This window comes from Melospiza georgiana, chromosome 7 (assembly GCF_028018845.1).
Source record: "Melospiza georgiana isolate bMelGeo1 chromosome 7, bMelGeo1.pri, whole genome shotgun sequence".
In the NCBI taxonomy this organism is placed as follows: Eukaryota; Metazoa; Chordata; class Aves; order Passeriformes; family Passerellidae; genus Melospiza; species Melospiza georgiana.
The window spans coordinates 36,829,645-36,855,884 of NC_080436.1; the positions used below are offsets into that span (position 1 = coordinate 36,829,645).

Here is a 26,240-nt window from a genome sequence, read left to right on the forward strand (position 1 = left end):
AAATGCAGCTACTTCCTCAAATAATGTATTATAAAGTATGTTATAAAATGCATTAGTAATAAATGCTGAACAGATGATGCGATGAGAATCTGTTGCAAAGGATATTGTGAGGCGTAAATTGTATTAAACCATGCATGTGCATCTTTAATACATGAATTTAAGTTGTTATCTACCATCCTATAAAGTGGTTTATACATTAATAAATAATAATAAATTATTTATAAGCGGCACCTTAATATAGGGTGTTACCAAAGCAGAAAACATTATAAGTTAGCAAAGTGATTTTTTATCGCGGTATAAATGTGACATCCACCATATCCCGCTAACCTCCCTGAATATTTCTACGACTCCATCTAATGCAGCTAATGCAATTTCTGTAGCCTGTAGTTACTACAAAGTGAAATTTGCAGTACCTTTTTATTGTGCCCCAAGGAAAGGCCACTGATCTCCATGCGGGGACGCGTGGCGGCTCCGCTGCGCGAGCAGTGGCGTCCCCTCGGTGCTGGGCACAGCCAGACCTCAGCGTGGGCAGCAGAAGGGAAATGTGGTGGCTCTGTGACACCGTGGGCAGCGAAGGGACGGGTTTGACAAAGCCCTGTTGTGAAAGGCTCTCAAGGCCTGGTCGAACCTGCCAAATCTCGTCGGCTTGATGGGCGGCCGCAAAGGTGCTCTCTGTGGCAGGAGTCACAAACAATAAGTTATTTTTCCTGTGGCAGGTGATGCAGACCATTCTTCTAGAAATCCTAGATCTATCAATGCCACCTGTCATAAAATCAGCCGTGAAGAGCACCTTTTCATGCCTCGCGTTTTTTGGGCTTTGTAGAAAAAGAACCCCAGAACTAAGATATGAAACAATGCAAATACATGAAGGGTGAAATCTGGCACTTTCTGCTCGTGTTTGTGCTAGTCCAGCTGGAAAATACAACTTCTCTGCAGCCAAATGAAAAAAGAAATGCTTATTTTATTTTTTTTTCAGAATCACCTGTTTTCCTTAAAGTTGACTGTTATATTATTAGGAAAAAGAAAAATGTCTAAGGTGAACTTATTAGAACTATTCTTATAATTTACTAAGTGTCTTGCACCTCTCTCTGCTACCTCTTACCTCTCTTTGCAAGTCCATACCCAAATTTCAGGAGATAAATGAACTGGTGGAAATTTAACACACAGGAGGCTTGATTGAGCTCCAAGACTCCTCAACATCGTTAAAATCCCTATTAGCTCTTTAGGGATTTGGATACTAAACTAGACCTGCGTGGAGAATGGGGCTTTTGGCCCAGATCTCAAATGATTTAACTAAAAATGGGATGGTGGGTTATGAAACGGGACCTTCTGAGAGGTCAGTCCCTTTCCCTGAAGCCTCAGTCACCACTGATGTTCATTTTATCAGTGAAATAAAATCTCCTGTGTTAGGAAGAACACAAACATATTGAACCTGTTTTTTCCTCATTCTGGGGAGGGCAAAAAATGTTGGTTTTTTTTTGTTTTATTCCATGCTAGATTTGAACACTGGGGCTATGAACTCAATGTTCACTACGTGAGAAAAATCTGTTAAAGTTACATTTTCTGTCTGTTGCATAAAACTTAAATGCAGCAGTAAATAAACAAATTAGGTAAAGCTTGAAAACAACAGGAGCTGTCAGTGTTCATGATCTTGTAACTCAATTTCCTGAACTCAAATTTTGCATGTCAAAAAAAGCTAAACTGCCGTGCTTATCTCATCTGATAAAGTAAATGCAGTGCTGCTTATTTCCTTTGTAAACCACTTAACCAGATATAATTTTAATACTGGAAAGGGACTAATACAAAAAAAAAGAGGATTCATTAGAAGCCATTTGTTCACTGATTTTATTTTTCTAGGTTTTGTTTACTTTGGAAAAAGGGTAACTCAGCCATTAATTAAATAATGTAAGAGAAGCTATGTTCATCCACAATAGTATGAAATATAACAAAGCATTTTTATTGTTAGCAGGAAAATGATGTGACTTAACAAAAAGATTAAAGTTCCTTTGTGTTCTAAAGATATTAATTCATTAATTATTAATTATTAAATACTGTACTTGGAGCAAAAATTTAGACTAAGACAGCATCATTAAAAGAGGAATGATATTCCACAAAACAAAGGCAGCAGGAGAGAGAGAAATGAGAGCACCTCTAATACCTCTTTTCACGACAATGGGACTAAATAGCATTTAGAGGTGATCTAAAATTCTATTTGTCTAAATCTTTAGTAATGTTTTAATCAAAGAACTGGCATTATTGAAAAGGTTTTGCTGTTCCTGGGTACAACTCTGAGTGCAGGACTCACTGTGGCAACTTTGCTGTTGCTTTGCATGGAGAGGACTGGGATCCATTGCTTTGCTTTCTGGTGAAGTTGGTGACAAAATCTGGAGCTATTGGAAGTAATAGAGCACAGCAATTAAAGCACACAGAGGAGAGATTCAGAAAATGAGATTGTTTACAAATACTACTGAAAATGCAAGTTTGCATCCCATGTAGCTAAATCATTAGCTTTTGCTGCTGCCTTGATATTTTTTTTGCGGTCCTGGCTTTATTACACTTTTCTTTTGTTTGTTTGTTTTTTGTTTAACCATTCTTAGGAATTTGACTAGCTCTTTATTTTAAATTAAGGACACTGTGATCTAAATGAATCACAGCTCCATTCTTCCTTAACAGCATTTAATTCTATCATCAGTTGGTCTTTCTGACCAAGAAAATGTAGTCAGTTTATTCCCTCAGATAGTTTATTCAACAGAGGTTATTTTAACCTCAGGTTATTAGCCCATCTGCAAAGTAATTTAGTGAGTGAAAATGCTGCTGAAATCCATATTCATGTTTAGGAAGATTTCATCTTAGCAGACACTTGTATCAATTTACAGCATAACCCCCTGCAACAACATTGATATAACATAATTGCTCTGACTGCAGAGCACAAAGCAAGGACGACGTGCAGAGCCCAGGCTTCCCAGTCACCTTAACTTGCTCTCTCCCAGGGTCTCTGGGTGTTGCATAACCTGGGAAGCCAGCTCTGTAGCAGGGAAATTTTTAGGCCAAATTAATGTACATTTTTTGTACATTTCCTGGAGCTCTGATGGGTTTCAGCGGGTGCTCCCCAGGTGTGCAGCAGAACAGTGATGGGTGGTTTCAGGCTCAGTGGGAAAAGGGAGCTGGGAGTGCTCAGCCTGGAGAAAAGGAGACTCAGGGGTGACCTTATCACTCTACAGCTCCTGAAAGGTGCCTGTGCTCAGCTGGGGCTGGGCTCTGTCTCCAAAACTGACAGAGCCAGAGCACACGGCCTCAAGCTGCACCAAGAGAAATGCATGCTGGATATTAGGAAAAAGTTTTTTTATTGAAAGAGTGATAAAGTTCTGGAATGGCTGCTGGAAGAGGTGGTGGAGTCCCCATCCCTGGGTGTGTTTAACAAAGCCTGGATGTGGCACTGGGTGCCAGGGTTCAGTTGGGGCTGGGTTGGACTGGATGACCTTGAAGGTCTCTTCCAACCTGGTCATTCTGTGAATGATTTAGCATGGAGTTTTCATCAGAAGCTTCACATTTTATGCCATACTCATGAGTTTATAGACACATTGTGGTCAGAACTGATAAATTCTCCAAAGGATAAGTTTTCATAGAGTCACAGAGTTTGGGTTGGAAGGGACTCTAAAGATCATTTTGTTCCACTTCCCTGCTGTGGGGAGGGAAACCTTCCACTAGACCAGGTTGCTCAATTCATATTTATTCCCCCCAGAGAAAGAGACTGACTCAAATCATTATTGCACATAGCAGGAGGCTGTTCATCTTTCCCACACCGCAAGCCTGCATCCCATCCTTTCTGGAGAGGGAGATGCATATGCTTGTACTTTTCTTCTGCTTGTTACAACATCAGAGCTGTAAACAAACTCCAGAGTACTGCAACAGCAGCAAAAGTTCACTGGGTGCACAGGAGGGTCCAGCTTCTGCTGTTGCATATATTTCTGTACAGTAAATTTAAATAGAAATTAGAGATACTACTGAATTCACTGTTCCATCTTCCTGCAACACCTCTCTAGGCTTTTGTATTTTCTCCCTTCAGTGTTCCATGGCAGTTTTCCTGAGGAAAATATTGTGTAGCCCAGTAATGTTCGCTATCAAAAAACTATTTCTGTTTCTTTGTCTACATGTTAATATCTCCTTTTAATCTCATAATGTGTTTCCAAAATTTCTCAACTCTTTCTGCTGGTGGAATAAAGCTGCCCCTCTTTGTGAAAGTATTTTCCAACTCAAACTATCCATGTGGGTAATCTTTTTTCAAAGAGAGCAAGATTGCCCACTTTGAGAAGCCTGCCTTGTGTGTTCCTGATGGGTTGCAGAGCTGCCTGTGTGGTGCAGATTGGAATATTGAGAACTCATTCATTTCCTCCACAATTTGAATATTTATTTGCATTAATATATTGGTGCTTGGGGTTTTTTTTTCCAACTTCATAATTTTTGCCATGCAAATATTAGTTGATTAAATTTTTCAATTTTTTTTTTTTTTTTTTTTTGGCAAAATCAAGTCTCAATGCTGCAGTTTTTATCTGCTATTAAAAAATTGGAAAGACTAAGCTCTTGTCAGAGGCCAGGCAGGAAATTTGAGGCAGAGGTGGAGAAAAAGAAATCCAAGTTCTTCTCTTCCAGTGGTTTAACCACAAGAACATCCTTCTGTTTTGAAGAGTATATTTCTTCTATTAAAAAAAATTAATAATAATTTTAAAAAAAAGGAACAAAGGCACACAGGACTGTCAGTTTCAGTGGAGCTTAACCATTGTGGTTTTATGGTTTGGCAAATGGAGAACATAATTGCAATCCCAGTACTGAACACTTCCAGATACTAGGCCTGCAAATCACTTGACCAGGATCTCTTTGCTTCTTTTAACCTAAATAGGTTCTCTTCCTCCCATCTCAAAGGCATCCTGGAGAACTCACATATTTTAGCCTTTAATAACAACATCAGAGAAATCCAGCGAGCAGTTTTTGGAAAGCTGAATCTGTGGCTGGTGCTGGACTGGCCACTCTTAACTCTATAAAGTTTTCTGTATCATTAGTGACATTTTTAGGGTAACTATGGCTTAAGAGCAGCAGAGAAAACAGTTGCATCAAGCTGATTAATTAAATTACGTGGATATCACTCCATCCCCTACCCAAAAGGGAGTTAGTGGTGCTTTTTTACTTTAACAGTAGTATTTTTACTGTTGAGTAGGATGTGCAACCCAATGTACAAAGCCTCCTCTGAACTACAGGGGCTTTGCCAGAACTGCTGCACAGGCAGAGTCCCTGGAGAAGGAGCTTCGATGGCAAATGAGGATTATTGTGCTTTGCACCAACTCCCAGCAACGTAAATGATACAGGCAAACAAATCTGCTCTTTGAATCCCCTGCATCCATATGGAGGAGCAGGGGAGGCAGAGCTGTGTCACTCCAGGATGCGTGGACTGACCCTGAGAAGTATCAGCCCTTGTGCTGAGCTCGTTCTGGGTGTCACACATGCCCTCGAAGCCTTTTCCTCTTTTTTTAGGAGCAGGAAATGATAATTTGTTTGGAGAAAGGAGATAGCTTGTCTTAGAGATACGATGTATGTTCTTGTCTAATTTCTGTCCTTTCCAGTTGCATCAGTTTAAATTTGTATTTGGAAAACCCACAAAATTTTTCCTTTAAACTCAATGACTCTTCAAGAGGTTTGGCAAAGTAAGCATTGAAAATAGCTGGTCCATGTGTCTGCATTTGTGTTTTGATCTACTATGTGTTACACTAGACTGTTTTTTAAACCATTTAATTGTTTTTAAAATTATGTTCTAATATAAGAACCTTATTTCTGAGCTAAGACACCCCAAGAGTGGTTATTTAACAATACCAGGGTATATAATGAGCTCTTTTCAGTAATACCAGCAGCTGTGCTACAACAACCTGTCACTTTAACTTGATCTATTCTTGTTTTATCTGATAACTGTCCCCATTTGTGAAAAGTCAGGCTATGTTCATGTTGAGATGTTGAGTTTTGGTTTTTTTTTTTTTTTCTTTTCCTCTCCAGAAGCCGGGATATAAACCTGAGTGTGTGGATTTGTGTGGTGCTCGCATTGAGTGGACCTCAGAGAAATCCAGCAAAAAGAATGTCTTTCAGGTAAGAGGCAAAGCATTCCACTGCTCATTTGTGTCTGGACTCTGAAGAGGTAGGCTTTATTTCCTTGGTTTTAATAACTAGATCCTGATTTAATACAGCATTTTTTCTTACCAGCAAAGGAGTGTAACACTTTATCCAGCATCGGTTTACTATTTTTCTAAGAGAAGGATTTCTGATGACTGAGTCTCCTAAACACTTGAGAACCTGTTGATTTATTGATTAATGCTCTATATTCAATTTGTTTTTAAAACTTAGTAGGTAATTGCTTTGGGTTCAGGCCTAGAATCTTGACCTGGAGGACTTCCATAAACACAACTTCTTCAAGCTGCTTATACAAGCGCGGCTCCAGCGCAGTGCGGTTTCTCTGTTTATTTTCATTGCTGCTCAGGGTCCTCACACGGTGATGACCCAAGTTCACTCCTGCAAGGGGAGGAGAGGGTTTTTAAAAGCTTGCCTCTGTCAGGGCCAGCAGAGAAGGACATGTATTTCTCACAGGACTATTCTTCATTGATGGAAAATAATATTATTTAATTCCTTCGTCCAAATCCCATTGAATTGAAAGGGAGGATCAAGGCCCACGAAGATGAAAGGAGGGGAAAAGCATTACTGCAAGGTTAACATTCCAGGATCTAGGGGCTAAAATAGTTTATTGCAACATCTTCAGGTTTTGGACATAATCCAGCTCCCATGAATATCAGTAGAAAGGATTTGTTGTCTTTTTCTGTTTCACTAAATGTTGCATCAAGCCACATCAAAATATTATTCTCTGTGAGCCAAGTTGCTTCCCAGAGTTCTAGCATTAAAAATGTTTAACAATACAAGCAATAAAGTGGGGAGAGATGCAGAAGGGAACATGTCAGGGTCAGGATCCTGTTAGTTACCAGAGAGTCCTTTGGCATCATGACCAATGAAACATGCTGGAGGAACCAACTGTGTCTGGGTCTGGGATGGAAGGAAAAAAAAGTCAATACACATAAAAAAAACCCCCTAAGGGCCTGTACATGGCTTCTTAAAAAGAAATTTCTTTGGGTCAGCTGAGTGTTACAGAGGCTTTTTCAAGATTTATTTTTCTAGACATCTTTCTAAAGCACATGCAATATTTAGAAATATTCTTCTTTTCCAAGACAGCAAGACTTATGCTTCTATACCCCCCACATCTTTCAGGTTGTCTTGAGACAACACTTGGGGCTTTGTCATTTCCTAGGTATTTTTAGAATAAATATTTTGGTTTTTGCTGTCAATCTTCAGCTTTTTCACTTGGAATGTGATTAAGTATAACCTTAGCCTTCACTCCTGCAACCCCCTGAGCACTCTGACAGGTCTTCTGAGCTTCTAGGGTTTATTTCTCATTTTGCAGTAAGCAAAATTCCCGTTTGGAAATGCGTTCCAGTGATTCATTCGAGCTAATACATTTCCAAAGTAAAGACAAACGAAGCTCTGTTATTGATTTACCAAACTGGTGCTACGAGGGCTCTGCAATGCATTTTTCTTCTCACTTCTGTTCGTGTGAGGTGTAACTGAATCAGAATAATGTGAGAAAGGAAACTCATGCACTACTGTTTGAACCCATTAAAATGTGTCTTCATCAAGCCAATAAGTGAGTGGGAGAGACATTAAGAAGTAGAAGCATGGGAGGAAGGACATATGTTAAGACACATTTTGAAAAGGGATGGAGCATTGTTTAGACAGAGAGCTACAAGAAGATTGTGCCAGATGGTAGGAGCGAAAGAGGAGAAGGCTTTGGCACCAGTAGTGGTGACATTTTGGGGAAGGAAGGGACTGAACAAGGCTGGTGCTACATGAGCAGATAGAGTGGGAAGGGGACTGCGGAGGGAGCGAAGATTTGTGAGATAGTCTGGAGGGAATCCAAGGCCAGTTGGAAAGCAGAGAGGTCAGTTGGTACCTGGAAACTGAATATTTCAGGAAACACTTCTGATCTACTTTTTCCTCGTGGGTGGGAATAAAATTGATACTGTGTGTCTACTTATTCATAGGTTTGTTCAAATGAAAACAACATGGGTGGCTTTCTTTAATGCTTTCTTTCTTCTTCTTCTTTTTTTTTTTTTTTGCAACCTAAATATAGATGCATTGCTGTTTGATTAAATACATTAGCTGCTTAACTCTGAAGTGATCAGAAATAAGTATAATTATATCTTGAAAGCCCATCAAAACATAGTTGGTGTTTTTTTTTTTTCATTACTTTCTAATAAAACCTTCTTTTCTCATTCAGTGGTTGCTTTGTGCTAATGTGTTGTATTAGGACTAGGTTCAGAATTTTTAAATTGATTTTGCCAGGGTGCTCAATTTGAGTTCATGAATTATAGATCATAAATGGAAAAAGACTATTGAAATTTTGGGTTGAAGAAAAAGAAGGAAATCTTGGATTTAAAATCTAAGCAGATGACAGTTAATGGATAGCAGCAAGAAGATGGAGCATAGGAGTATCATAAAGAAAAACTAATTGGAAACGTGATGGATGCAGGGAGAAATAAAAGAGGGAACTGCAAGTGAATGATACTCAGGCAGGAAGATTTGGGTTTCTGGTCTTGATCATGATGCTTTCAGCAGTGTTACTCCTCTCGTTTTAATTGAGCTACTCCCTTTTTAACAGGATAAGTCTGATCTGTCTCACACTATCCAATTTGTGCATGCAATCTATTTCTGCTCTTGAAGCACACATTATGTGGGGGTATTTTTTTCTCCTCAACTTTTCCTTAACAGCAACTGAAAATATGCACATCTCACAGACTATAACCTCCTGGTTTCCTTTCATTTATTTTATTGGTGTTGTAGCTGGCACCAAGGAGAAGACCAGGTTAGAAGCAGCTTCCCATGGTGTGGGGTGAGGTAGCAGCTTGCAGTGAGACACGGTGCTGTTTGTTCGTGCTGGCTGAGTGATGTGATGCACTAGGTCTTCATCGGAGAAGTGCTGAATAAAAGAAGATTTATGTTCAAATCACATGCTTTAAATATTTCTGCTAAGTGCTAGTTTGCTCTTTGGTGTTTAGCCTGAAATTTAAAGCACTGAGGATTAAAAGGATTACAACATAATCTTAAATAATCCTAAGTGTCATTTACAGAGAGATGGTTGTAATAACTAAATAAAACCATGTTAAGGGATGGCAGTGTTGTCAGTCAGCAACTGGAACAGAAACAGTGCCTGTGTCACTTTGTTGTTCTCCTTTTGCCTTTTTTTGGCTTAGTTTGATATTGGGTAGGTGTGTTTTGATGTGAGTTATCAAAAAAGAAAATAACTTAATGGGCTGCTTTACAGTCAGTGTTGATATGGTGTTTGAAACTCCAGTAACTGGGCTAATTTGCAGATTTTTTTTTCCAATATTCCACATTTCCTACTTTTAGTAAACTTTTCAACTGGGTCTTATTCTTCCCCCTGTTTTACTCAACCTCTACTCTAAGGCAAACAGCCATTTAATTTGAAATTCAGCCCAGACTCCATGGAAGATGTGCTCTTGACCTCTGGATTTTTAATTCTGGGGGTTCATTAGCACAAAGTCCTGTGGTTGTACACTATTTCCTTGAAGAGGTTTTGGGAGATTTCTCTCAGATAATTCCAAAAAGAAAAGGAAAAATAGGAGAGAGGTGAAAAGCACAAAAAAGGTCACGAGCAGCATATTTATGAATCGATGAAGCTGCTTTGTTCTCTTAATGGCACCATTCATTTAAATAACAGGCATTTTTTGGTTTCTTTAGTCATAATTTTACCCTGTTCACCGAGTTCACTCTTAAGAAGGTTTCATGTGAGGAATTTCTGGAGCTCTATGGCTGGGCTCTTGACACAGATATGGTGTGATACCGTTTTTTGTTGCAATGCACCGCAGCTGTAAGGGGTCACTCAATCCTACACAACTAAGAAGTGTATTTTACAAATAGAGAAAGCTGCATAAGACCTACAGTATTCCACCAGCGAGACAGCTGAAAGTACAACTGCACCTATGTGTAATATGAAAGAATTTATCTTGCAGCTGTTTCATATATAATAACATTTATGGCGCTGATCCGGGGTAACTCCCTTGTCCTTGAGGCTCTCCAGCTTTGTCCAAGCGAGTAATCTGAATGATAAGCTATTTTGTTCTACATACTATAGGATCAGGATAGTGTCTGGATGCCTCCCAGGAATGGTTTAAGTCACTGCTTTTTGCCATGGGAGGGATCATTTTTATTTCCACAATCTCTCTAGAGGAAGTGCTGAGAGCGCGACGTGGAGAGGCTTGGGCTGGGATTGGTATTTGGGTTTCTTTGTGTGTTTTTGAACATAAATGCTGCACAGGGGAGGGAAGTCTAAAAAAGCCACCTTGCAGGCTTGTGGTGGTCCTTATCAGCAGCTGTTTGTTCCCACCCAAAATCTATCCCAGAGTTAGTCCCATTTCCTGAGCCTGAGAGGGCTCTTGCTTTCGGCTCTGAGTTGTGCAGGAGCCTTTGCTGGATTTAAATCTGCTTTGCATTTGATGGACCTCTTGTGATCTCAAAACACCATTTTGTCCACTTCTGGACCTCACTGCTGTGGCTGGGGTTTAATTTCTGTCCCGGAGACCTGAATATGTTGTTGCCTTATTAAAAGACTTGGCCACATCACGCAGTCATTAGGTGGTATCAGAAAGAGGTTCTTTAAGTAACAAAATGAGGGTTTTAGAAAACCACAAAACCAAGAAATGGTCTTCGTCTTCAAAAGAAGTGTGGGACCTCCACTGTGAGCACCTGGAGTTCCAGGACAAATGGAAATTGTTTCCCACTGCCAGAGGGCAGGTTTAGATGGGATATTGGGAAAGAATTCTTCCCTGTGGGGGTGGGAAGGCCCTGGCACAGGGGTGCTCAGGAAAGCTGTGGCCACTCCATCCCAAAAAGTGTCCAAGGCCAGGTTGGATGGGACTTGGAGTGGGAGATGTCCCTGCCCATGGAAAGAGACCAGATAAGGTCCCTTCCAATCCAAACCATTCTCTAATTTTATATAAGTACTCTTTTTATTGTTGTAAGTGGGAGATATTGAACACAGCAATGTGGAGCAGCCTCCCAGTTGTGTTTCTGGTTCTCTCTTCTAACTGGCCTGTTCATGACCTTACTGGCAAAGCACCTGCCAAAATATTCAGTAAAACCAGTGATCAGTATTCAGTAATCAGTGAATGCAGATAATCTTCTGACTTCTCAACATGTCTACTATTTTCTTGTAACCTAAATCAAACAAAACTCATTAATGTTTTTTTCCGTGTATTTAGTTGTTCTTTTCTTCCTTCATTTTGAACATCTTGTAAGTTTTAATGTATTTTTGGTGATCAAAACAGAAAAGTAAGAGTGATAGTACATAGTGAAAGAGGAAAACCAGCCTTGATTGTGAAGAAAGTTTTGCAGGAAATAGAAAATTGCACACAACATGCATTTTAAACTTTATAAAATTAAGAAGTCACTTTGGCTTCTAAAGACTTTAATATGATATTTTAAGGTGATGATGAGAATAGACCTTCACCAATCCTTGGAAATTTTAGTTTTTTGTTATTTATTTTTTATGTGTGCAAAAGGCAGATTTAACTGTAACCACTTCAGCTGTGTTGACAGTAGCTGCTCTTGGGACCCAAGGAGGTGTTGAGGTGTCCCTGGTTAGTGAAGAGCACAACAGGCAGAAAAATCAGCTGAGAAAGGAAAAGATCCTTTTCTAATTGAGAATAAGCAAGAGCCTGCTAACTGGAGCACTCTGGAATATACAGTTCTACCCTTGTTTCAGAAACGTTGGGTGAGAAATGGTCAGGCTTTTCTCACCTGTGTCTCTCTTTTCAATCTGATTTTGCTCATGTCAGCCCAAAGAGAACATATAGAAAATGAACTGGAATTCAGATTGCTCGGTAATGGACGCAGAAAAATTCTTGATGTGATTTGTGTTCTAAGGAATATCAGGTAATAAAGACAGTTTCCCCCCCTAAAAAAAGTGACAGAAAGAGTGATACAAGCAAAGATTTACACACGGACAAGAACATAAAAACTGTAAGGGCTTTGGCTTCATTTGCATAGTAAACCTTAACAAAAATGAAAAAAAGCTTTTATATAACATATACAAAAATACTTAAATATTTTGATATTTCAATATTCTAGCTGTAATCAATTTGGAAATAGAGAAGCAATAAACAGGAGGGGATTCAACTGACAGCACTGTGCATTTAAAATGTTTGGGAAACTGAGTCTTCAACCTCTGTAATGGAATTTCAAGGAACAGCAACTTTATTCATAAAAAGGAAAAACCAAGCAGTTAAGTTAGAGGTGCCACAAAATTATAGTTAATCTATTTCTCTCCCTTGCTGAGTCTGCTTTGGGATAAAGCAAACCCCTCAGTTATGTCAAAAAGGCCTTGTGTATTTTGTGGCTACAGAATCAGAAGTCTTGTGTTTTGTTGTTATTATTATTGAAAGAAAAAATCCTAATTACCACTTTTTTAAATTATGTGAAAAAGTCGTTACTTTTCAGCAATAGTGAGTTCCACTCCTGATTAGCAATATTTTGTTATAGTTGGCTTCATGAAATAGGTTTCAAAATTCTCAAAAAAGCTTTGGTTGATTTGTAGATATGTCAGTGTGTAAATATGATCTTACCTGGGCAGGTACTTTTTTTTTTTTTGCTGATAATTGTCCTAAAAAAAATTCAGGAAAAAAAAATCTTTTGAAAAGTGTAACTTCTATATGTATATAATATATGTGTATATATATATATATATATATATATATATATATATATAACTTTTATATATGTATTTTTATATAACATAGTTTTATATTTATATATAAATATATATATTTATATATAAAATATTTATATATGATATAAAAATAGCTTTTATATATATAACAACATATAGAGGTCTTGGAAAGGCTTGAAAGCCTGGAGCAGAAGCTGCCCTGAGCAGGGTTCTGTGTTACTGCTGCTGTGGCATTGCACATCACCTCTGTGTGGCACCCACTGCAGGCCATGGTCTCCCTAAAAGCTGCAGAACTCCAAAATCCAATTGAAAATCCAGCCTAAATTTTCCATGAAACCAGGCCGATTTTAAAAACTCACAATCTGCATTCCCCTAATCTGACATTATGTGTTGTAGAAGTCTGTCTGCTGAAAGTGATGTTTAGAATAGCTCACTGTGCTTTTTAAGAGCCCATCTCTTGGCAAATCCAAGTGCTGGCGCGTGAGTGCCTGTGATAGGTACGAGTGCCTGTGTGTGCTCATACACATGTGCTTCTCAAGGAATTATCTGAATCACTTAGCCCGTGACAGCCACGCTTGCAGCTTTCACCAGTGCAGATGTTATTTGTCCATCAGGAAAGAAAATATTTATTTCGAGCCACAGGCATTTTCTGTGCTGCAGGAATAAAACATAGCAGCAGTTAATGCTTAATGTGCGTGTGACATAATTTTGTCAGGGACAGAAGCACGGCTGAGCACAAGGAGCTGGACAGATCTGTGAGAGCAGAGGAAGCACCTTGTGCCGTGGAAGACGAGAAAGCAACCCGGGCAGCCTGACAGAGGAGCAGCTTATTTTTTCCCATTTTTTTTTTTTTTTTTTTTAATTTATTTTTTGGCCGAATTCACAGAAGGTTGTGCAGTTGTGGAGGGGAGGAGGGGGCTCCAGCGATGTTATTTTGTTTTGCAGCTGAAGGAGCGAGCGAGCGGCGCTTTGCAGCTCCCGCACGCGAAATGGGGCTGCAGCCTCTGCTGCATTATTCATAAACATATTGCTGCCATCTCGTGGGCAGCGCACGGGCGGGCAGGGACGCGGGCAGGGATGCAGGCACTGGAAGGTGGGCAAGGGATGCAGGCAGTGGAAGGTGGGCAGGGATGCGAGCACTGGAAGTGGGCAAGGGATGCAGGCAGGAATGAAGGCAGGGATGTGAACAGTGATAAGAGCAGTGGATGTGGACAGTGGAAATGTCCACCTGATAAGACAGTGGATGAGGGCAGGGTTGCAGGCAGGGATCTGAACAGTGGATGTGGATGTGGGCAGGGGAATACAGGCAGTGGAAGTGGAGAAGGATGCAAGCAGTGGAAGTGTGCAGAAATGCAGAGAGGGAAGGCAGGCATGGATGTGGGCAGGAATGCAGGCAGGGATGTGAACAGTGGTGTGGGCAGGGATGTGGGCAGCGATGAGGGTAGCGGATGTGGGCAGGGAAGGTGGGCAGGGATGCAGACAGGGATATGAACAGTGGTGCAGGCAGGGAAGATAGGCAGGGATGCGGGCAGGGGATACAGGCAGCAGAAGAGGGAGGGATATGGGCACTGGAAATGGGCAATGAATGTGGGCAGAAATGCAGAGAGGGAAGACGGGCATGGATGTGGGCAGGGATGTGAACAGTGGTGTGGGCAGTGGAAGCAGGCAGTGGAAGTGGGCAGTGGATGTGGGCAGGAATGCAGACAGATAAGAGGTAAGGTGGGCAGGGATGTGAACAGTGGTGAGGGCAGTGGATGTGGACAGAGAAGGTGGGCAGGGGAATACAGGCAGTGGAAGTGGGGAAGGATTCAAGAAGTGGAAGTGGGCAGTGGATGTGGGCAGGAATGCAGACAGGGAAGGTGGGCACGGATGTGGACAGGGATGTAGGCAGGGATGTGAACAGTGGTGTGGGCTGTGGATGCAGGCAGTGGAAGTGGGCAGGGATAAGGGCACAGGAATGCAGAAAGGGAAGGTGGACAGCAATGTGGGCAGTGGATGTGGACAGGGAAGGTGGGCAAGGATTCAGGCAGGGATGTGAACAGGCAGTGGTGCAGGCGGGAGGATGGACAGGGATGAGGGCAGGGGATGCAGGCAGTGGAAGTGGGCAGAGATAAGGGCAGTGGAAGTGGGCAGGGATGTGAAGAGCAGCGAGGGCAGTGGATGAGGGCATGGGATGCAGGCAGGGATGTGAACCGCAGTGAGGGAACTGGATGTGAGCAGTGGAAGTGGGCAATGGATGAGGGCAGGGATGCAGCCAGGGCTGCCCAGTCTGTGCCCGCGGCCCTCCAGGCTCTCCCTTTCCCCACGGACTCCTCCTGCAGGGCGCACTGAGCATTTTAAAAACAGCCAAAATCGGTGCCTGGTTGAATAACTCAGACTAATAGCTGCTCTAGAGGAAGGTGTCCCTGCCCAGGGCACAGGGGTTGGAACAGGTGACCTTTCCCTTTCAACAAACTATTCTGCAATTAACATGCATTTAACTGAACCAACCAATATATATATTTTTTTTAATAATATCCCCATAGACCTGTGTTCTCTAAATTATTCCTTAGGTAGTAAATTTATGTTTTAAAATACTGATTCTCTTCTGATCAGCTGGTAGGGAAAAGGTAAATGGCTTCACAAGGATGAGGTGGTTCAAGATAAAGCATGTAATGAGAATTATGGCTACAGATAGTCAGGAGGGTGAACTTGATAAAGCACCTCTGATGTGAGTGTGGCCCTTGGTGCTGTGTTTTGTGCATTTATGACCCGGGGAAAATGGTATTTTCTGGCCATCAACAGCTGAAAGAAAAATGTAAGAAATGCAAAAGAAGACTGGGTTTCTTGATTCTTTAGCATTTTAAGGTTTAGTGCTTCTCCTAATGGAAAACAGTTAAATTAATTCAAGAGCATTATGATTCTTCATTTATTTTTTTTTTCTAATGTAAGCTAATATGGAAAAAAAAAAAAGTATCTTGATAGGTGCCCAAACATTCCCTTAATTTATCAAACTGTTGGGAAAAAAAAGAAAGAGAAAAACGAATCCTAAATGAACTCACTCAGAGATAATCAAATCTGACTTGTTTACATGTTTGGTGCTGGTATTTCTGTGTTCAGCCACTACATTTTTTAAAATCTTGGCGAAGCCACTTGACTCCATTTTTTTGCGTTTCTCTTTAATGGCTGAGGCAGATATTTGGAATTGGCTGGGCATGGGGAGCCTTGGCTGTCCTCTCGCTGAATGTGTGTGCAGAGGGATGCCAGAGGAGAGGTTTGGGATTCACGTTTCTTGTGTAGGAGTGATTTCTTTGCAGGCAGGATGTTTTTTTGGATGCTTGAAGGTGTCACAGGGACAATGCGAAGCAATTTAAATGCAAAGGGAAAACTGCAGGCAGTGACCTGCCCTCTCTTTTAGATACAACACCTCTGATTTTCAGCTGAGCAGGAATTCCTAAACTGTGATTCATGGACCACTAATGGGATGGGGAGGCTTTTTTGAAATGGTAATAATGCAAGACCAGGCGGCCTGAGAAGACGTTTAAGGTGGTTCCCAGATGAAAGGAAAACCCACAGGAACGTTTTCCACCAGGGACCCTGACTTCTCAAACCTCCTCCTCGAGTTTATTGATTTTGAGGATGCGCCTGCAATTGATCCCGGTTAGAGACTGTTTTATACGGATTATGGGAGTTGTGGAAAATTTGAGATTGAGTTCAAGAGCTGGACTTCTTGAATTCTGAAGGTTTTTTACCGTTAGGACGTTTTATTGGAGTTTTTAGTTGGTTTTGTATTTTGTAAAAAATTATTTTATTTTTAATTTTTATTTTTATTTTCATAACCTCTGCTCTGATTTAGGGTAAAAAAAAAAATCCTAGGAATTTCAGCCACTACATCTGCAATTGCATCTGTAAAACACAGGGATCCAAGAAGTTTAGCAAACATTTTCTTTGGCAGACAAAGTTGCAAGGAGAGGATGTGGTTTGTTTACAATTTAATTTAGAAATAGTTTATCAAAGTTAAATTATCAGACAACTTTAACACTTAAAATCCACAGCAATTCAGTCACACCCCCATTTTTTTTTTGTCCTCATGATAGTCTTGATTGCTACAAATACATTATTATTTTGAATTTTAATATACTTAAAACCTGGAATGTGTTTAGTCTCCCTCAAGTCAGAGTTTGCAGGTAAATTGTCACAGATTGAGCTTTAAACTAATTTTTTCTGGAGGCAAAGTGTGCATTTGTATATGTGAATATTTACATGAGAGCACATTTTAATTTGGTAAAATGGGAGCCAATTACTGTGATTCTCTTAAGTAATAGAATAATTATTATTATTTTCTATTATTTGTACATAGTCATCACTAGGTGGAGGCATACTTTACATATTCTATTGAACATGTCATCTGTTATGGACTGAGATGAATTGCACTGATACTGCAGAGTTAAGTGAATGATCCCATTTTTACCCTGAACTCTTGAAATAGCCTGTTACCACCCATGCCCAGCTCTCGGGCAGACTGAGCAGAATTGAGTTTCAACCACTGAAAAACAATTAAAAATGGATAATTTTTAATCACGTGCCGCCAGAAATGCCTTGAATTAATTCAGGCAAATTGTTAATGCGTGGTGAAGTTAAAAGGAGAAAAGAAAGCAGTGGCCACGGAGCAAGAGGTTGAGAGGACAAACATCTGTTTCTTTCAATACCTCATCCTGCAGTACTGAAATCAATATGCAGTGGATTGGCTGGTGTTTTTTATTCTCATTTTAGTTGTGGTGGCAAAGTCCATTCCCAGCCCATCCATCTCTTCCTTGTGGGGCTGCCTGCTACACACTGGGCACGTTGGATTTTGGCTGGGGGTCACAAGAATTCCTCTGCTGATGTTAATGCGCCAATTCCACCCAAACCCTCCTGATTTACACTGGGGGTAGAACGTGCACATCTGTGCAGGTGCAAATGGTGCCATGATGATGATGCTGCTTTCCTTCTTTGGCTTTATGAGCTGGTGGGGCTGGATCTGTGTGAGGTGTCCTTGGCTGGCACAGCCCAGGCTCTCTCTGAGAGGACACAAAAGGAAATGTTTGGGTGTGAATGTGGGAGTCTGAGAGAGGAATTGTGTTTCTCCATACTTGGAATACTTGTTTTATGACTCTGCGTCTTCTAATATCCTCTGGCTTTTACTGTTGGAGAAAGAAGAGTGATGGTGCATAGATTATAACGAGAAAATACACTTTATTCAGAAAATAATCCCCTTTTTTTGAGGGTATAAAACACATTGTCTCCTATAAATGCTGTGAAAAGTGGGATGAATCCATTTTTACATCGTTGCCATTTCAATGTATTTCAGGGAATGGAGTCAGGGTTGTTGAGGGAGCTGTTCCTGAGCTTTGCAGCTTTTCCTACACCCCCAAACTGTCACAATGGCCATTGCTGTGACTCCCAAATTTGTCACCTCACTTGGGATGCTCTGCCCCTGATGGGCCTGAGCTCCTCCTTCCCCTGGGACTGAGTCCCTGGAAACAGACCCTTGCATGAAGTGTAACATAAAGAGGTTTAAAAACACTGTAATACACCTGAAATATGCCCCCCTTGTGTTTGGTTTGTTGCTTTTTTTTTTTCCCCTGTATATTATTCTTCTTTTTTTTTTTTTTTTAATGATTTGGAATCACACTTTTAATAATTATATTCACAATCTAAAAATTAAATAAACATTGTGCTTAGTGCTCGAGGAATTGCCAACCAGCACTCAGGAAAGTATGTCCAGCAATTTATCAGCGTGTAGAAAATAATTATAGCAATATTTTGAAATGCATTGGTTGTAGTTTTGTTTTGATTTATAGAATGTAAATAATCAGTTTTGGTTCTTCTGTTTCAAATGACTTTTTTTTGAAGTGAGGCTTTTGAATAAGAGTCCCTCAAACCAAGCTGTTACTCCTGGGAAATTCTGTAGTGGTATGTTACTGGCATTTGAAAAATGCACACCTTCTGAGAAAAAACAGGAAAATTCTGTCAGACAGACTGATGGGAATTCCCAAGTTTGGAAATGCAAGTTCTGTTGGAAAACAATGGCAGCACAATTCAGCTAGGGCTGCAGTTGGAGTGAAAAGGAACATGTTTTCACCATTGCATACATTTTTCTTCTTTTCCTTCCTTTTTTTTTTTTTTTTTTTTTTGTGTGTGTTTTGTTTTGTTTGGATTTTTTTTTGTTGACGTTCTGGAAACAAATAGTCTACACGATCAGTTAAAAAGTGCAAAGTAAGGAAAGAGAGAGTAATGTGTGTTGGAACATAACATAGGCTTTACCCATGTAGAAAAGTGTGAAGAAATATGGTAAAATTGAATGTAAACAAAGAAAAGGGGAAAATGAATGTGGGAGTGAAGAACTGTGTGCAGGCAGTGGGAAGAATGTAATCCAATAGCAGAGATCAAAGGAAGGGAAGCCAGTTTTTTCAGATATTCCATAATAACTCCAGTGCAGCAAGGTAAAGGATCCGAACAAAGGGTCAGAACACCACAAACGGGGGAGAGGAGGAAACATTGCACGCGGCGAGGGGCGCGCAGTTTATTGTCATTATTTTTTGTCTAGGATCAGTTATCCTCTCCCATCTCTCCTGGCGTTTCAGGACACTTCCACAATTACCAGCGCTGCTTTCCTCTCCCTCTGGCGCGCACACGCGCTCCGTCTCGCTCCCCCTTGCAGGCAACACTTCTCCCCTCGCGCAGATTTGAGGGGGTAGGAGCATCTCAGGGGTTCTTTGCAAGATGCTCGTTTCCCACTGCAGACTGTGGCATTGCCAGGGCTCTTCAGGGGACTCTCTGCCAGCTCTCCTGAAAAGCTTGCAGAGGAGTGGGAGAAGGATTTGCATGCTGCCCAAGCAGGGCCAGATTTGAACCCCCCTCTCTGCTGAGTAGTTTGTGACTGAGTGAATGATGACACCCAAATCCCTGCAGCTTCTGCACTGGACTGGGTGCTGTGCTGTGCCAAGCTACGGGGGTCTGTCCCTTATTTCTTTTCCCTAACATGCTCCTTTTTAATAATTCAAAGAGATTTCTTTTCACCTGCATCCCCCCTGCTTCTAATTTTACCTTTCTCTGCCCCTTTTTTCTTTTCCCTTCCCCTTTATTTGTATTTTAATAACATATTTTAAGCCTTATTTTTTTCCTCCTGTTCTCAATGTGATGACAGTGTATCCTGATGGAAAGATAATAATGCCCAAGGAGGTTTTCTTTTATGAATTCTGCTGGTGTTACTTTCACATGCACAAATATATCATCTTGATTTCTAGCTCTGGGTCATTTCATTGCTCTTGTATGTCTTGCTACGAGATGTTTCCTGTAATTAAAAGATTAGGTTAAATAGATTATTTGTGCTGCCCTGTCTACATAAATGTTCTGTTTCTCTGCCTCTAGATACTGGCTTTTGTGTTTTAAGGCAATGTTGTGTACATGGAGTTGCATCATGTCTCCTTTGTCTTTAAGCTGCTGATTTATTGGTGAGAGAAGCAATCAAACAAGACATTTAGTGCCATGGCCTCGTAGGGTCAGTGAATTAACAGGTGCCAATAAGTTCTAAGGAAGTGTTTTAATCGTTTCTAAAGTATTTAATTAATGGACTTTCTTAGAGGCGTGGTGACAGAGCAGACATAAGGCTGATAAATATTTAATGCTTGTATCTAGGGAACTTTTTCTCCCTTTCATGTAATTTGAGGTGTTTACTAATGGAAAACAAAACCTAAATTGTTGTGTAGCATGCAATCAATGCTAAGCTGCTATTAGATTGTCCAGGGTTTGGATACCTATCAGGAATTAATCTGCATGTGCTGTGATATTCTGCATTTAGAGCTGGTTTTGTTTAGAGGGGATTTGGGAACTGGGTTTCTCTGACAGATCCGGATATCTGTGCATGGGGTATCTATGTTAATACTTATGGGCTGCTTCAGGTAGCCGCTATGAGCAAAATTTATTGAATATTTAGTGTGTGCATGGCTGTTTGCTTAGGCTGTCATGGTTTCAGCAACTTCCACTTGTAGGGTGGTAGTAGAAAAGAGACTCCAGGTCTCAACATCTTTGTTGCTCAAAAAACTTTATTTAAACCATGACTCCAGAAATGTCGTAATTATGCTTAAATGTTTGATAGTATTTTTTACTTAAAATAATTTGGTTTTTTTCACTTTTGAGGAACATTTTCCTACTTGTTACTTTCCTAAGTTTTCATTCCTTTCACTCTTCAAAAAAAAAAAAAAATCAGCTGTGTGAAGCTACATTTGATGGCATATAATTCATCTTGCTCTTGAATTCTCTTTGTTCTGTTCCTATGAAAATAAAAAAAATCTTTTTTTCCTTAATATCCCTACCTCAAGGAAGAAAGTTTGTGGTACAGCAAGTGTGGAGTGTGGCTCCATTAATTAAAGACCCTTTCCTTGCTTTCCCTTGCTGGTCTGAGCTTTGTTGAGTCTCGCTCTGCAGTTTGCTGTGGCAAACAGGAGAGCAGAGTCTGTGGAAGGAATTGATTCCATCTCTTCTTAGAGCTCTGATCCACAATGCTCCAGCACACCAGGCTGTTCCAGACGCCTTTTGCCATTGTTGGTGCAGCAGCAGGCTGGTTGTTGGGCTGTAAGAGTTGATTTTGTCCTGTCAGGAGGGAAAGTTGTGGTGTTGCAGGACTGGGGACCAGCAGCGCTCTCACTGGTGACAGTGCCTGTGAGCTGCTCTGCTGATCATTTCTAATTGTGATGGCACACTGCTGGAGTGACAGAAAAGCATTTATGTAGTGCCCAGGACTCTTGACTTCGCAGAAAATGCAACTAAGAACATTGGTATTTAGTGAGAACATTGTTTTATAATCCCTGAGCTATTAATGGGGAAAAGATGGAAAAGATGTGGTGCCTGTAGCACCTGAGGAGGGAAAAGGAAGGTTCCTTAGAAGTGGCTGATCCTGAGAGAGTCACAAAAACAACTTCTGGAGGTGTCTCTTGTGTTGTCTAGAAGTTTGAACACACAGACCTATGGAAACGATGTGATTCAAGGGGCAAAATATTTATGATGAAAAAGAAATTACTCTTATCAGAATTCAGCTAATATGTGCTATATACTACTTGCATGGCATATTCTATTCCATAGTGCACTTTTTTCCTTCTCTCATTTTTAAACCCTTATTTTTACCCACTTTTCCTCTGAGTCTTTATTAATGTAATTGCTATTTGAAAGCCTTTTATTTGGCATATATGATGTGTCCACTTGTTAGGGCCAGGTTTGAAGTCATCCACATTTTCTTTCCAGCTCCGTAGCTTGTAGAGAAGGATTTGCTTATAATCAGTCAAGGCAAAATAATCGGGAATAGGAATAATAATAATAATAATACAGCAATGGGGCAAAAATAATTGGAAACTGGAATAATATAAAGTAGCAATGGCCAATGTATTTGTGTCAGCTCGCCTGCAGTGGTTTTGGTTTTCCACTTGACTCAGTGAACGTGTGCATGGCACATGGGGGGAAGCAGGCATCTCTGTGAGTCTGATGTGTGCAAACCTGGAAATGCAGATATCACAAAGGTTGATTTGATCTGCCTGTGTAATTAAAAATACACATCTGCCTCTCTGAAAATGCAGCTCCCTCCTTGGGTTCTTGGTTTTAGGCTTTCAGAGACAACTGTGCCAATCTGAGCAAGTCGAACAGTAACTTCGTTTGGACAAACTCTCACTCTGCTACTTTTTGTTCATAAATGCAGTTAACAAGTTCTTTTGTACTTCTTTGAGTGTTAATTGATGTAAACAAAGTCTGCATTTTATCTAATCCCACTGAAGCTTGTTAAAATTAGAGATGTGCCAAATTATTCCAAAGCAGGTTGTAAAGTAAGTGAACCATTAGATCCACTGGCTCACAAATGGCATAGACAATGTGTGCTCTGTTTGCTTCTTTTTCAGGGACTGTTTATGTCAGAACTTTCAAATCACAGGTTTTTTTTGCATCTCTTAACATTGTGTTTAGTTAATCTGTATGGCAGAAATATAGCTCAAGCAGCAGGGCTGAGCGTGCCTAAAGCTATTCCTAGAAAAGTCCATATATACACTCCTAATTGAGCATACCTAGCAATCAGCTCTGCTAATTTCTATATCCAGCATTCTCTTTCTCACAGGCACGTCCATTTGTTAGCATCTTCCCTCTGCAGGACTGTGATTTGCAAAATTGGTTCTTGCCCAATGTGTTATTTCAGAGGTGGTGATCCAACACACAGGGCTCTGTGCTAACCTCAGCTAAGCCTTCAGGGTGCAGGGTGAGCACTGAGCATCATTTCTATGGAAAAACTAGTGGGATTGGTACAACTGCATGGAACTGATGGCCCTTCTGTCTTTGATGGTAACTAGGCTGTCCTCACCAGAGGCTGTCCTCAAAATCTGGTTGTTCAGGGCTGCTGTGATTCTGCTCCTCTCCACACCCCCATCTGCTCCTTTGCCTTTTGGAAAATTATTATTTTCCATCTCCTGCCTCCTCTCCAGATTCAAGGTGTCTGATATTCTGTGCTGGTACAGGACAATGCCCTGGGCTGCTGTGCCTGCACTATGAGCACAAAAATCTGCACTCGTGCTCCAATCCTCATCCCTTTTTGACTCAATACCCCTCTGGGTTCTCTCAAGTCTTCTGACACTTAACCATGAAGACAAGTTCAACATCTCCTCTAAGTCTTCTAAAGCTGGCTGGGATGTCTCCCCACTAAGACTTTCCCTTCAGGGTCCTACTGATGGAGGCAAGGGGTTTGTTCCATACATAATTTAAGATGTATGACTGGGGCTTTGTGTTAACAGGAGTAATAAAACCTTATAAAACAGCAAAAAAGGACCTCTCTGCCTTGTTTTCAAGTGTTGCTTCAAGTTGTAAGTGATCACCAGGGATCAGTATCCTGCAACTGCATGTTTTACAGCACCTCCTGGCAATTGTTCCTACCAGAAGTTTGATTCCTAAATAAATTGATAATTGAGATATTGTGTTTATGCAGCAGGAACATTCACTGCTGCCCTCAAGGTGAAGGAGAGCAAATCTATAGAGAAAGTGGCTAGTGTTGGGATTTTCCTGGGCTTTGGGAACTGGCTAGAAGAGCTGATGTACCCAATTAGGAACCAGATCCATAACCAGATCCCTTACTGACCTGGTTAGCAGTTTTTATTTTTGCTTAATCACCAGCATTTTTTTTTTTGAAACAAAAATGTCTTGTGGACAATTCTTCTCTCAGGTAAAGCTGGGATAATCTGGTGAAGCATGTCAGAAAAGACAGATCTCAAAGATCAGTATATATAGATGTTAACTTTCATAATTTTCTGTTTTTTTCTAGCTGCCAGCACCATAGTATCTAATCTTTCTAGCAAACAGGTGGCTCTTGCAGCATGCTTTACAATCAGTCAGACTTTGCCTCAGCCTAATTTGCTTAATCATATTAATTAATTACTTTTGTAAATGTCAGAAAAGTTCAGCAGACATTTTACTTTTTAAAAAGATTTTTTGAAGATCTTTCTAGTAAATATGTAACTTTGAAATATCTGCAGTATTTTTACTGAAATTGCAGTTACTCAGATTATTCATTTCAAGTAAACTATTCAACTTTTTTTTTTTCTCAGTCTTTTCACTTAGCAAATTGACTTAGATTTCTATGAATTTATTTCCTATTTTATCTCAGTTTAATTAGGTGATGCCAATCAATTCCATCCTGTGATCTGTTCTGCTAGTTACAGTGTGGCATTTTTCCATTTAATATACCCTCTGATTGGAGAACAAAGTATTAGTGGTAGGTAGGCACTGTGGACTGGAAATTATTTGGGTTTTTCCCAAATGTCTTTTATTTATGTGTACCAAGATTTGTGTGCTGAAGAGTGAGGGGATTTTATTTTATTTTTTTTTTCGAGTACTTGAGACTCCAGAAGTCAACTTTAAAGAAGGAAGTGAAAAGAGTAACATGTCTCCTAAAGGTGGAACTCAGGTGTTGTAAGCCACCTGTCTTGACCAGGGCTATTTGTTAACCAAAATGGTGACACTGTAGTCTTCATTTAATTAATAAAATAAATGACAGGTTGAGAACATTTACAGAACAATACTTGATATTTTTGTGCGGGATTTTTTTGGGTTTTTTGGGGTTTTTGTTTGTTTGTTTGTTTTTTTGGCTGTATCCGTGTTGAATGTTATGTGGTTATTAAATAAGGCTCAGAACAGAGGTCAAGACACAGGTGATGCTCTGAGTTGACAGGTCTGAGAACCAAATATTGAGACTTCATAGAACTCTGCAGTCACTGAATCATAGCAGGCTTAGGTGAAATGAAGGAAAACAAATGCTCCTACCTCGAGAAGCCTTGGGGGAATCACATGAAATAAAGCCTAATTGACTAACTAATCTACAAATGGCGCTTTTCCTTACATCTGACCATATAGTACACTTCCCATCATTTCTTTGTGCTAACACATTTTCTGGCTAATGGCATCTGATGCCTGCAGTCCCCGCTGCCACTCGGGGTGTAGGAGATGTGCTCCAGATGTGCAGTGTGGGATCACTGTCCTGCAGCAAAGAGTCCTTCTATTCCCATCTGTAGCAGTATATTCAACTTTGAGCAGGGCAGTGATGGTTGCAAAGAATTTGTAAACCCTCTTTTCTTTGGTGCCTATCAAAGCCAGAGACTTTTATGTTAAAAATAAGTAAACCTGAGAAGCTTAAAAAAACCCTCAATTTTTTGCCATGTGGTATCTTTAGGTTAGTCATCTCTTAACTCGAGGTCAAGCCAACAAAAGCATTTGGTTTGTTCCTGCACCATGGGTGCTTCCAGCTTAGAACCCATCTTAAATTGTCAACCTTTGGGATTTCATTATTGTGCTGTTGTACTATTAATGCTGCTCAAGATATTTGTTTGGATGGGAGCTTCTAATTTCCCAGCTATGCGTGGGGCTAGCAGACACTGTATAGAGCAAAAAGGAGCTGAACACGAGCACGAGGAGTTGTTTTAATTGTCTAGGAATTTTTCTCTCACTCTGAGATGGCTGTGTGTGGTATTTTTTTTTTTAATGAAACAAAATGAAGGTTGCACCACAACTTGGCCTTGTTGACTTTAAAGTGCACGAAATCTCACCAGCCCTTCAGTGAGCGTGGGGTACATTTAAGCAGAAGAAGGCAGATTTTGTGTGGATCTGGACCAATTGATGTTTTTTTGGCAGAAACAATAGAAAACATATTACACTGTGTTTTTATGTTTGTTTCCTCACACTGTGTGGTTTTGTCTGGTTTCTCTGCAAGCAAGGTTCAAGCTGGCGAGCCACACAGTTTCCTTTTGATTTCTTTGTTGTTCGTTTATTGGAATTTGAGATTGGAAGCAGATACAGTGGATGCAAACCCGAGCGAGCCAAAATGTTTTCAGTCTGCCTGTGCAGCCCTGCCTGAAAGCTCAAGTCATTGAATTTT

At 40.4% G+C, this 26,240-nt stretch overlaps 1 protein-coding gene across 1 annotated transcript in view; it reads left to right on the forward strand.

The window, feature by feature from the left end:
- The window catches only part of ARHGAP15 (Rho GTPase activating protein 15), a 302,799-nt gene that overhangs the window by 35,042 nt on the left and 241,517 nt on the right, over positions 1-26,240 (forward strand). The window contains exon 5 of the mRNA XM_058028007.1: positions 6,040-6,129. Coding sequence (XP_057883990.1) covers positions 6,040-6,129 — 90 coding nt within the window. The remainder of the gene's footprint in view (positions 1-6,039; positions 6,130-26,240) is intronic.